Consider the following 13,032-nt stretch of genomic DNA (forward strand, 5'->3'; position numbering starts at 1 on the left):
ATATGTTATTTCATTGTCTGCTTGAGGACTTTGTTCAGTATAGGCATCAGGTTAAAAGAGCTGTACTTCACAGAGTCCAGTTTTTGAAGACAGATTCAACCTTTCCTTTCCTTCAGTCTTCTGAGATCTAGCCGTTCTCCAGAATTTCTTAACGTGTACGGTTGTCAGTTCTACAATCATCTCTGCTCCTTTCTTCAGTACTTTAAATTACAATTCACCTTGTTTTGGAGAATTGAATTTGTTTATGTTATCTAAGATGTTCTTTTGCCATCTCTTTGCCATCTCCTTGTAACATGCAGTTCCCACCTTCCACCAGCTGGTGCCATCATATCATATCCTCCCTTTCAAAGCCATTTATATTGTGTCATTTATATTGTGGTTTTTATGTTGGCTGTAATGTGTTACAGCACTATTTTTTTTATCTCTCATTTCTCCTGCACATACAGACACATGATAAAGAAAATTAATACTAACAATACTGCTATTACTATTTCATGCAGGAGAAAAAAAAAACCCTAAACCCAAACAGGAACCAGAATGCAAATTGCCAGATTAAAACAAATAATATTTTCTCTCCAACAGAACAACAGTGCATCCCCCAAAAGTTGAATAGTTGTACACTATAGCTCACTTTTAAAGTATCATATATGTGATTTACTGTTGAGAGCTGGATAAGACCTATTTAAGCTAGAGTTCTATTTTACATATAAGACACATTTAAGACATTCATCATATGAACAAGAAAATAACTTTCCTCACTTATTGTTGCGCTTCAGCTGACAATTAACATAATTTTGCCTATGATTTAGGCAATAGTAAATAGCTTTTTCAAACTATATAAATTGGTGGCTATCGTCAATATCATAGTAGAAAATCTACAGTTAATTCTATCAGATCTATCTCTATATGTGCTCCCATATCTGCTCCCAATATGGTTAAATGTTTTTCAGTTTTAAAATTGTAAGCCTAGAAACATTGATTTTGTCAATATTTTATGATTACAATAAAGCTAAATTATCAATCATCAATAAAGAATCTAAAATAAGAGTTGAATCAGGACTCCAATCAATTGTCATATTTTTCAACCTTTGCTGCAGTTCAGCTATTAAAAATATTAATTTCAGTCTGGATGATACAGTGCTTAAAATACTATTAGAATTCTTATTTTTAAAAGTAAAATAAGGCTGGCTGGAGAATTCTGGGAGATGAAGTCCAAAGTCTTAAAGATGTCAAGTTTGGAGGCTCCTGGTTTAATCTAACGATAATAACTTAAAAGACAATAATTATAATAAATCTTAATAAGCAAATAATCTGAGCATTTCTTTGTACAAGTGAAATTTCTAAGTCCTAGTCTGCTTTAGATGTGTTTGTTCCTCATTAGTTCCCTTAATTAAACTCAAGAGATGAATAAATATACCCATGATGGAGATTCTCAGTCATTCAGGTCATGGTTGTCCCAAAGGTACTTTTTTCAAGAAGCAATTGGACTTTCTGGTTTTTCTTTGAAGACGTTTTGCTTCTCGTCCAAGAAGCTTCTTCAGCTCTTCCCCACCATCCAGTCAGAGCTGAAGAAGCTTCTTGGATGAGAAGCGAAACACCTTCCAAGAAAAACCAGAAAGTCCAGTTGCCTCTTGAAAAAGGCACCTTTGGGACATGTTGCCATGTATTATTTTCCTATTATGCTTATTTTGCCGTTTTGCATATTCTTCTCGCCCTGGTCCCTTTTTAGAACTGATAATAGGAGAGAATAGCAATTCCCTTTTCTGTCATCCCTTCTCCTATTTTTAGAGTCTGACTTCCCTTTTAAACTGCTGGTGTCTCACTTTGATCTGGGAGAAGAGATTTCCTTCTGCTTGCTTGAAGTTGGCAAGGAGCATCTCGGTGGCCTCCCTAGGCGGGGAGATGAGATGGTTTGTAACTTATCCAAGCAGCATCACTCATTTGCTAGGAGCACGTTTGTAACGACTGTCTGCCAGCTGTAGCATTTTGAGTTATGACAATTATTTTGGCCTTGCTGGGCCTGTACTCTATACCAGAAATGATGATTCCCTACCAGTAAGACAGGAACTCCAAGAGACTACAAGATCAAACGGGGAGTATGCTGGTGGGAGGGGAGAGTGGGCTACATCAAGGATGATGACGCAGGAACACACATTTATGCGGGGGTGGGGGGGAGGGGAACAGCCTAAGCAATAGGGCTGAAAGTATCTATTGCCATAGCTGGTCTGCCTTGCCTTCACTATAGATTGACACTGACCCCTCCTGTAAACAGTCCAGCTGGCAGCCACTTGCAGGCTTGGCCAAGCCCGTGTACCTTTGATCTGCAGATGCAGAGTCCAGGATGCTGACCCTGACTGATGTGAAAAGGAGTGGGTAACAGGTAGAGAGGGTGCTCTCAGTGGGAAGCAGAACATATGCTATGCAGATGTGCCCATCTCCATAGATGGCAAACACATTTCTCCCTGTCAGCGTAAAACCATTCCCGAAGGTCCTCCTGAATATGCATGATGTGTGCTGCAGAATTGTTCTAGGCTATCCAGGCATGGCCAAAAGGCGAGGAGAAACCTTAACAGCAACTTCTGGTGGGAAGGCTTGTGCCGGCAATATGTGTAAAAATCCAAATATCAAAGCCGCTTTCATATTTACAGGTTGAACTTTTCAGAGGAATGAAGCTGACCTTGGACCTCTCAGTAGGCTGATCTGAGGGGGAACCCAGACTTAATTTTCCATTTCAGAATGATCAGGTATTTGAGGAAATACAGAGCCACATTGAGAGCAAGTCTGTGGAGCAGATGCCATTGTTCTCTTCTGGAGAGTGAAAAGGAGAGCCCCTGATACAGCATGGCTGATTTAACCCATTGTATTGTAAGGAAGTAATCTAAATTAACCTCTAAAGAAGAGGAATCTAATAGGGCAATCGTGTCAAGAATGTAAACTTATGTAACTGCCCCACAACTAGAAAAATAATTGGTTTTCTGTCTTTTTGTCGGACAGATCCTCCCTCCCTCCTAAGTGTTTACCATTAGGATTACCAATTACCATTTTATTTTCTTTATTTTCTATCAGTTTTGGAGACAGTTCATGTCACAGAGCAAGTCTGGGCAATGCACAATTAAATTTTCATATGTGCTACAATTTTCATATGCATTAGAATTTTCAAAGATAAGCCCAGTTGATTTTGCGATACATTTAAAGGGTGTGTGTGTGTGTGTGTGTGTGTTTTGTCCAGGCTGTATTTGGGTGTCCTGGAATTTTCAAATAAAGTTATTGAAGTTTGGTCCAGAGATCTGAAAAGGGTTAGACTTGGGTTTGATATTAGTGTCCACACCACATCAATTCCTCATCTCTCCCTTTGTTTCATTTCAACAAACATACTTCTCAATTAAGCAAGGATGAGCTTTTGGGCTCAGTAGCCAGGGTTTAGAAAACTAGACCATGGCCATTCATCACTGCTTCATTGATGTCAGTTGTGAAGGCCTATATTAGTAATATACTTCTCAATTTTTTTTTACTAAAATTTCCAGAAAAGTGATATTGATTGCTAAGTATTTATGAAATACAATAAAAAAGAGAGAGAGAGAAATCTAATCCAAAGTTCTCTTTTTTTTCCTGCAGCCTTTGATAATACTTTGTAATATTTGTTGTAATACTTTGTCTCAGAAGGTAGGTTGGAAGCTCTTCAGCGCTGTGGGCCAAGTCTGTGCTTGGATGCTAAATGTCCAGAAACTACCAGATTATAGTCTAGATTGGGAAATCAAAGAGCATTCCAGAAAAAGACAATAGCAAATCACTTTCATACTGCTGCCATGAAAACAACATATTGATTTAATTACTGGGACTTGAGCTCAAAGTTAGGGCATTTTTACCTTTTATAATGTGAGGGTGAAGGTTTGTTCTCTTGAGCTTGTGGGTTGGTTTCTGAACATTTCATTACCAGGCTAGGTTACATCTTCAGCAGAGTTCAGGAGCTCCCCTAAACTCCGCTGAAGAGGTTACCTAGCCTGGTAATGAGACGTTCAGAAACCAACCCACAAGCTCAAGAGAACAAACCTTCACTATCATCCTACACCCAAGCTATAGATATTCACCACTTATATAATGTTTTAATTCTGATGAAATCAGATTGTAGTCCAAGTACAGGAGATCCTTGACTTATAACCATTCATTTTGCAACCATTCAAATTTACAATGGCACAGAAAAATGGGACTTACAACTGGTCCTCACACTTAATGACTACTGCAGCATCACAAAAAATATATATAGAGAGAGTATAGAATAGAATAACAGAGTTGGAAGGGACCTTGGAGTTCTTCTAGTCCAGGAGTCACCAACCTTTTGGACCTCAGGGACCACCAAACTCATAATTTTAAATCCCACGGACCACTAATATGAATTTTGACTGACAGTGGCTTGCTGACGTTGGTGGGAAAATCGGTCCCATATTCCAGAGCTGCAGTAGTCACAGGACTGGCCCTTTGGTCATCCCAGAGCAGCTGGTCCTCTACCCAGGTGCACTGGCCTGCCATGGACTGGTGGAGCTGCTCTGGGATGACCAAAGGGCTAGTCTTGTGACTACTGCAGTTCTGGAATATGGGACCGACTTTCCCACCAATGTCAACAAGCCACCCCGGCGCGGATTTCCCTCCCCCCATTGGTCTTACCTTCCAGTTCCAGTCCACGTGGCTCTACTCAAGGTAAGGTTTGCGCTTGGCCGAAGGGTGGGGGCCAGCGGGTGGGCAGGCCTTGTGGATGCCCACACAGCCTTGTGTTCCCACGCAGCCTAGATTAATTTGTTTTGGGGGGAGTGCTTTGGGGGGGATATTTCTCTGTGGATCACCAAAATTTTCTCGTGCACCACCAGTAGTCCCCGGGCCACCGGTTGGCGACCACTATTCTAGTCCAACCCCTTGCTTAGGCAGGAAACCCTACACCAGTTCAGACAAATGGTTATTCAATCTCTTCTTAAAAACTTCCAGTTTTGGAGCATTCACATACAACTGCTGGAGGCAAGTAGTTCCACTGATTAATTGTTCTAACTGTCAGGAAATTTGTCCTTAGTTCTAAGTTGCTTCTCCCCTTGATTAGTTTCCACCCATTGCTTCTTGTTCTATTGGGCAATTGATAACCAGCATGAATTTGTGACAGAGGCAGCATCTCGAGGTCATGGGATTGCCATTTGCTAACTTCCCAGCAGGCTCCCAACAAGCAATGGTCAATGGGGGAAGCTGAATTTGCTTAACAACCACAAAGATTCACTTAACAATTGTAGCAATTCGCTTAACAACCATGGCTAAAAAAAAAGTTGTAAAATTGCGACTCACTTTACAGCCACCTCGCTTAGCAACATAAATTTTGGTCCCAACTGTGATTGTAGGTCGAGGACTATCTATGCAAAAACATCATTTGATTCCATCAAAAGCAATACTTATTGGAATGTGCAATGAAAACATCAAATGCTTTTCCTTTTATATTCATGATGCCAAGATGGACAAAGGCAAAATTTTCATTTGCTTCACCCACAGAAGTATCAATGATCAGCAGACATACTTTCCTTAGAACAGGGGTCCCTAAGACCCAGTCCTTGGACTGGCACAGCTCTGCGACATGCCAGAAATTGGACCACGCAAACAAGTAAGGCCCCATCTGCAGGATGCAGGCAGCACACAAAATCACACAATCTTCAGTCCACGGATAAACCTTTCTCTGTGGAAATGGTCCCTGGTGCCCCAAAGGTTGAGGGCCGCTGCCTTAGATAAATGGGAGGTTCATGGCATTAATGAAAAACAAATAGAAAAGCTATCCACAAGTTGGATCAGCCATGATGCTTATTTCACGCATACTTATATATGCTAAGGGTATTGTTTCATCATCTTTCCAGAGGCATTAAAACCAAAGGGGAAATCACCACAACTTTTTAATCTATGATTCAGTGCTTTGTAACACTGCAGAAAGGCAGATGCTGTGTCTGTAGAACAAGAGCAAGCAAACAAACAGAGCCAGTCCCAAACAATGCTACTTTTAGCTTCTGTTTCTATGTGCTGCAAATTGCTACAGTGGGGAAAGCTGGAAAAGACTGTAATGGAACTGTATGATTGACAGCTCTATTTTTTAATCACAGAATGTTGTGTTCAGATGACATTACTGACTAAGCCACCCACTCCATGTGGTAATTTACTCAACCCTCATAAGATGTAAGGGAGTCCATTAATCATGTGGTGGCCATTCCTGAAGTCCTCCCTTGCCCCAAGTTGGGAGGCTATCATGAACTACTTTTTTCATTCCTGGTTGTGGTTATATCATCCCCTCCTCAACACCTTCATCTTTATCTTCCCTTTCCTTTCCTTCAGTATCAATGAATGGGGTGAAACATAAAGTGAAGCAATAGAGATGAAGTCTTTAGAAAAACCCTGTTTTGTAAAGTTGTGAAAGCATGACATAGTTCATTGGAAGGGGTTGCTTTAGTTCCAGGGAAGTTTGTGGCTAAAATTAAGAAACAAAACCCTGAAACCACCACCAACAAAACCACATACTGTACATCCTCTTTTAACTAACCCTGTATTGTTAAGTGACAAAGGTCACCAAATTTCACCTGGAGTGGAACTTAATTTGAATAAGTTATTTTCTGAATCCCAAAACCGTATCCAAGCCAAATCCTCAATTTAGTCCCATGATGTACATGATTGGAAAATCCTGAATATATATATTTTTGTGAATCCTTGTAAAATGATAATTCACTACTATCGACCACAGCTTACTTCTGGGTTACTTCAACAAAAGCCTATGGTTAACTCTCAACAGAGCCTTGACTGATATGTGCAAATATCATTGTTGTAGCCCAGATCTTGTTGACTTCTTTGCGTATTATCTATTCATAGGCACATTTCTCTTTGCTAAAATAATTCAGATTCTTTATCGTAAGGATGAAAATTTGATTTATACAAATTATACAGGCCAAGCCACTATATATACACACTCACAAACATCTGGGCATACATTGAGAAAAACACACACAGAGAAAGAGAGACAAAGACTGAGTTTAAAAGTTTCATTTGGGATCTTCAGTTTATACTCCAGGGTTATTAATTTATTGTGCTGGTTTTCAGGCTATTCTCAGGCACAGTTTAAAATGTTAGTCCAAATGGTTATAAATATAACAAGAGCACTTAGACTTATATACCACTTCACAGTGCTTTTCAGCCCTTTCTAAGTGGTTTATAGAATCAGCATATTACTCCCAACAATCTGGGTCCTCATTTTACTGACCTTGGAAAGATGGAAGGCTGAGTCAACCTTGAGTCGGTGAGAATCAAATTGCTGGCAGTTGGCAAAATTAGCCTGCAATATTGCATTCTAACCAGTGGTGGGATTCAAATTATTTAATAACTGGTTCACCCAGGGTCAGGTTGGCTGTCGTGGGAGGCATGGCCCACCCCTCTCTTCCAGCTCTGTTGCATTTGTGGAATGAGCCTCCTGCAACAGCCAACCTGACCCTGGGCAAACTAATTGTTAAATCTCCCCCCGCTATCAAAGTGGATCCTGAGTGCTGCGCTACAGTAGAGAAACCCATTTCTCCATTGCAGTGCAGTGCCCAGGATCCATTTTGATAACGGGATGGTGGTGGTAATTTAATAACCGGTTAACCCAAACCAGTGTGAACCAGCTGAATCCCACCATTGATACCACCACCATGCCATTACAGCTCTTTATATATGTAGTTTAGGGAGGAGTAAAGGAGCAACCTTCCAAGGAATGGCTTCATATAGCACCTACATTTTTCTGTGATTGCAAGAAGTTATGGCTGGACTTTTGGAATTCAGCCCTTGCACTAATTCAGCAAAAATAAAAGCCACTATATGACCTAAAAAAGGTTGAACACAGTTTTTAAAAGCAATGGAATTTCCATCCCAACAGGAAAAAAATAGGAAGAGGTAATTCTCCGCTAGTCCTTTCCACTTTGTGCCATTATCCTGTCTGGTGTGATTTTTGTCCTCCCAGCACTGATGTGTTCAGCCATCAAAGTATACCCCCTTACTTCGTTTTAGGACACTTTCTTTCTAAACTCTTTCCCCTTCCACATGAGAAAGAAAGGAAGCCATTTTCCATATGCATCAAAAGGCTCACAATGCTAATGAAGATACTGTATCTAAAATAGCAAGAAGATGGACATTACCATTGAATATAACTGTATACTATATTATGGAAAGACAATTATATTATGACAATTACAACTGCTACTTAGAACAGATCACCAATGTTTACTTCCCCCCATAATATGGACTTTATGTGACATCATATTATGTCTTAGTTGCTTCATCAACAGTCTTAGAGAGAGTGGAATTAATTAGCCCTGGTACCTAATAGTGGGGGAAACCTTAATATTTTCCACATGCCATTTCCCAAATTTGTGGAGGAAAATTGGTTCTGGCAGAAAATCTTTCATCAGGTGTATGAACCCCTCCCCCTTTTAATAACAATGTTTCTTTCAAGTTGAATTTGAGTCTTGACTTCCTATTATCCTCTCCCTTTTTGAGATCAATCCAAGTTGACTAAGTTATTGCCACCCACTTTAAATTGGCTACTTTTTCTCTTTGATTTAGATAAATGGGAGAATTATTTACAAAAAAGATTGACAGTACTTCATGTGGTAGAGAACACCGTTTAATTAGATTGCTATAGAATTTCCATAACTTGGAAGGTATGATGTTTCTACTATTGTTACTGCTACCACAATTATAAACAATTTAGGCTTTAAGTAAGAGAACCACGAACCATTACCAAGCCTGCTAGCTGGGGAATTTTGGGAGTTGAAGTCCAGAGAACTTAAAGTTGCGAAGATTGAAAAACACTGGAATATGCTGTTTTCCTCCAGCAGAGGGGAATAAAAAGAAAACAACCCAAGAAGATTAATCCAAGAAGATCACTTGACAGGCTAGATTCTTTTTGCTCTGTTCTTCCCACTTTTTAGTTTAGTTTTTAGTAAAGGTTTGTTTTTAAAAAAATACTTATGGCCCTGATAAACTTTGCCTGGACTATAAAAGGAACAAACATCTGTTCCTAAAAGTTTCACTGAAAAATGAATTTCAAGCTTGTTAGAACTTTCCCTTTGTACATCGGTGGTATCATTTTTGGTAAAAAAAGAACCGTATTTAATGCAGGAATATCGACATATATATATAGTTCTGTTTTACTTTCTGACTCTTAACTTGTGGTTCTTCCCTAACATACTCCAAGTGGGTTGTCACTCACACAAAAACATTCCCACACCCACACATCAGGCTCTTTCTCATCATCGCTGTTTCTTGCCTCATCTGACTCTTTCAAAGAGTTCCATAGCCCTGCTTTTCATCCAGTTTATCCTTCCCTTTCCTTTAGAGGGCAAGAGCTTTGTTGTTCTCTTGTTTGAGTACAGGAAAAGAGCCAGAATTCATCTTTAATCATTGAAACTGGACACCATTTTATCAGTGGCTTGGAATGGGAAATTTGAGCTTGGGATAAGAGAGCCGAATGGCTTTAGCTTATTTTCATTTCATGTTTAATTTCCTGCAGGCTTAGTTCAGCCTTTCCACTCCTTCCACTAGCCTCCAAGGTTTTATGGGAAAAAGGAGATCAAGACATATTACTTTTTTGCTTGACATTTATTTTGCCCTCCTCCTCTTTCTTCTTCAGCAAGGATTTTGCTTCAGCAAAGTTTGACATTTCACCTTGCTTTTAAAAACCTTCTGCAGGGCAGGGTCATCGCTAGAAAAGATTTTCATTAATGAGAGAGGACTCCAGGATGAACAAAGATTTCTTGGCTCTCTACACCAGGGGCCCAATCCGTGGACCGACACCGGGCCATGGCATGCCAGAAACTGGCCTGTGCAAACAAGCGAAGTCTCATCCGCAGGATGTAGGCAGCACACGAAGCCATGCCCCCTTCCAGTCTGTGGAAAAACCTCTCTCCACAGCACCAGTCCCTGGTGCCCAAAAGGTTGGGGACCACTGCTCTACACAATAGAAGGAAGCAAGAGAGAAAGAAGTGGCTTACAAATGGGACTAATTGTTAAAAAGCACTTCTATGCAGTCCAGATGTTGGCTAAGGTAGCTCAAGTCTTCATCTCCACCCAGTTAGACTACTGCAGTGTGCTGCTCAGTGCTGCTGGAGAAACAGCGGTTGGTAAAAGAACAGCAACCCATTTATTGAGTGAAAGCCACCACACTGATGTAAGATCTTTGCTACAGGCCTTCATTGGCTTCCACTAGATCTTCGGATACGACTGAAAATACTGATGTTAACCTGTAAAGGTTTGGTTTGGATCCTAAGTATCTCCAACCAGAGTCAATATGTCTAATAAATTCCCCTGGGAAAGGTTAGCATTGGTTTTCCAATTCTTATGTTGCATGAAGACCTAAAGCCTGCAAAAGGAGTTTTTGGGAGAGGCTTTTATTTATGAAGTTGCTTCCAGCTTGCACTTAGGTTGATACCCAACCTGATGACATTCTGGTAATTGGTTGAAAGGAAGCTTTTCTGGTAAATGTTAGAATGATTGGGTTAGCGTTTTATTGTTTTTACATAAATTATTATTGCATCTTATTTATTTATTTATCTTATGCATTGCTATATTATCATGCTTGACTAATAACCATTTGTTTAATGACCGCTCAAAGCTGAGAATAAACAACTTAAACTAGGACTGGGAACGCTGTTACTAAGAAATTTAGTTGTAAAGTGTGATGTCACATGACTGTATCTACTTATGATGACAGTTGTTGCTCTTGCCAGGCAAGAAGTCACATGATTGCCCATCTGTGACCTCCTGCGGGCTTCCCCATTGACTTTGCTTTACAGAAGATTGAAAATGGTAATTGTGTGACTGCAGGATGCTGTGATCATTGTAACTGCAAGTTGGTTGCCAAGTGTCTGAAATCGTGATCCTGTGGACTGCAGGGATGCTGCGATGACTATAAATTTGAGGACCATCCATACGTCTCCTCATTCAGCACCATTGTAGCTTTGAATGACCAAGGACTATTTATACTTTCAAAGTATCTGCTGCAGCACTGAGCTTCTCTGAAGAATTTTTAATAATGAGTGTACCAAGAGTTGTATATAATGTTTGCCATTGTTGAATGCTAGAGGTAGAACACAGAAACCTGCCTCCTTGAATTATGCATTCAATTTGTGTGTGTGTGTGTGTGTGTGTATAATATATATATATATATATATATATATATATATATATATATATATATATATATATATATATATATATATATATATATATATATATATATATATATATATATATATATATTATTTATATTATATATATATAATTTTATTTATATATTAGCTCGATACCTGTGCTTCTCCACGAAACTATGTGGTTGGGCTTAGTTTTTGGAGTGCAAAATATGGGGGGAAAATTGTGCCTCTGCCTACCAGCATCCGTCGGTATTCATCTGGCTAGCGTCCTGTCAATGTGTGAAAGAGTTGAGAGCTCTTTGGGAACTGAAGCAGTATTTGCTGTGCGACCAAGAAGGAGGCAGCAAGGAGCCTGGGTGTGGCTTAGTTCAACTGTTCTGTACTAAGTGAAACTAAAACTGAAACTGAAACTCCTCTCCTTTGTTTGTGTTTTGCATTTGGAACAGATTTCTTTTCAGGTGGGGAGGGGGAATAAAACTCTTTAGCATCAGAGCATGTTAATAATAATATATGAAATACTAATGCTCTGATGGTCATTTCAAAAAATCCTTTCTTGGTGAGCACCTAAAAGCCAAAAGGAACGTACATGCCAAATTTCAAGTTTGTAGGCTTTACAGTTCTGGGGATTTTGTGAAGATGCGTGAGTGGTATTTTGCTTATATATATATAGATAGATGTATATAAAACACCAAGAAATTTTTCAGCTTTTAAAAAATCAAATTCAGTTCTTATCAAATTTGTACCCAGATATCGAAACACTGCCCCTTTGCACCAGGAAAGAAATGTAAGTTTTCCATTTCAAAAGATTCCTTGAAGGTTTTCAATACAATGGACTACCTATTTTCATTGCCTTATTATTCTACAGTGTGTATTGTAGAACAGTGTACATTTATCCCAGTTTAAGAATATTGCTTACTATTGTAATTGTATACATGGTTGCATGGTGGACTGGCCAATTTTCTTGCTCCCATGACCTATAGTTTCTGCTCTTACCTGTACTCGGGCTTCAGTGAGATCTGTCCTCATGGCTAATTGCTCTCTGGCATAGACATCTGGATAATGGGTCTTCTGAAAGACCTTTTCCAGCTCTTCCAACTGGTAGCTGGTGAAGGTGGTGCGATTACGCCTCTTCTTGCCCTTGTTGCTCTCCGAATCAGTCTTGTCCATTGGACTGGGAAGATCATTACTTGCCCTCTCTTGGGACGTCTTCGCACTGGTCTCTTTCACGCTGAGATAACTACTATCCATTCCAGCAGAATCAGATCCTGGCTGTAATTCAGTCTCTCCCAGTGAACTTTCTTTAGCTAGGAAATTAGTAGGAAGTGGGGATAGGGAAAAGGGAAGGACACAGAGAGAGAGAGAGCGAGAGAGAGAGAGAGAGAGAGAAAAAAACCCATAAATCCATGGATAAACAAATTACTGAGTTGGATGCATGTTCTTGAAGAAAGAAGATACAAGGAAAAGAAGTGGATTTAAGGAGATGTGCCAGGAGGATGAAATATTAAGAAATAAAAAATATAAAACCATTTGGCTTAGAGTAAAAGAAAAAGATGAAGGATACAGCTTGAGGCGCATAAAATAAATGGAATATTTTAATTTAACTTTAAGTTTAGTTACTTAAAGAAGATCAACTTTAGGTCCACTCTGGCAAAGATTTGTTGTGCTAATTCTGCTGTGATTTCCTTTGCCAAAGTAGGCTACTTCAAACTGTACAAATATGACAAAGGTCCGTATAATTTGTTAGGCTATTAGGCTATTGCCTTTTTTTTTAATTAACAAGCACATTGGACAGCAAAATAATTGTTGCTACTTCACCCCACCTTCCCCAATTTAGTATCCTCTATAT

General features: G+C 39.5%; 1 protein-coding gene across 1 annotated transcript in view; it reads right to left on the reverse strand.

The window, feature by feature from the left end:
• ALX4 (ALX homeobox 4) overlaps positions 1–13,032 on the reverse strand; it is a 69,252-nt gene that overhangs the window by 10,974 nt on the left and 45,246 nt on the right. Inside the window, exon 2 of the mRNA XM_026704648.2 lies at positions 12,180–12,490. Coding sequence (XP_026560433.1) covers positions 12,180–12,490 — 311 coding nt within the window. The remainder of the gene's footprint in view (positions 1–12,179; positions 12,491–13,032) is intronic.

This window comes from Pseudonaja textilis, chromosome 1, assembly GCF_049901715.1.
Source record: "Pseudonaja textilis isolate UNSWEBS1 chromosome 1, rPseTex1.2, whole genome shotgun sequence".
Lineage (NCBI taxonomy): Eukaryota > Metazoa > Chordata > Lepidosauria > Squamata > Elapidae > Pseudonaja > Pseudonaja textilis.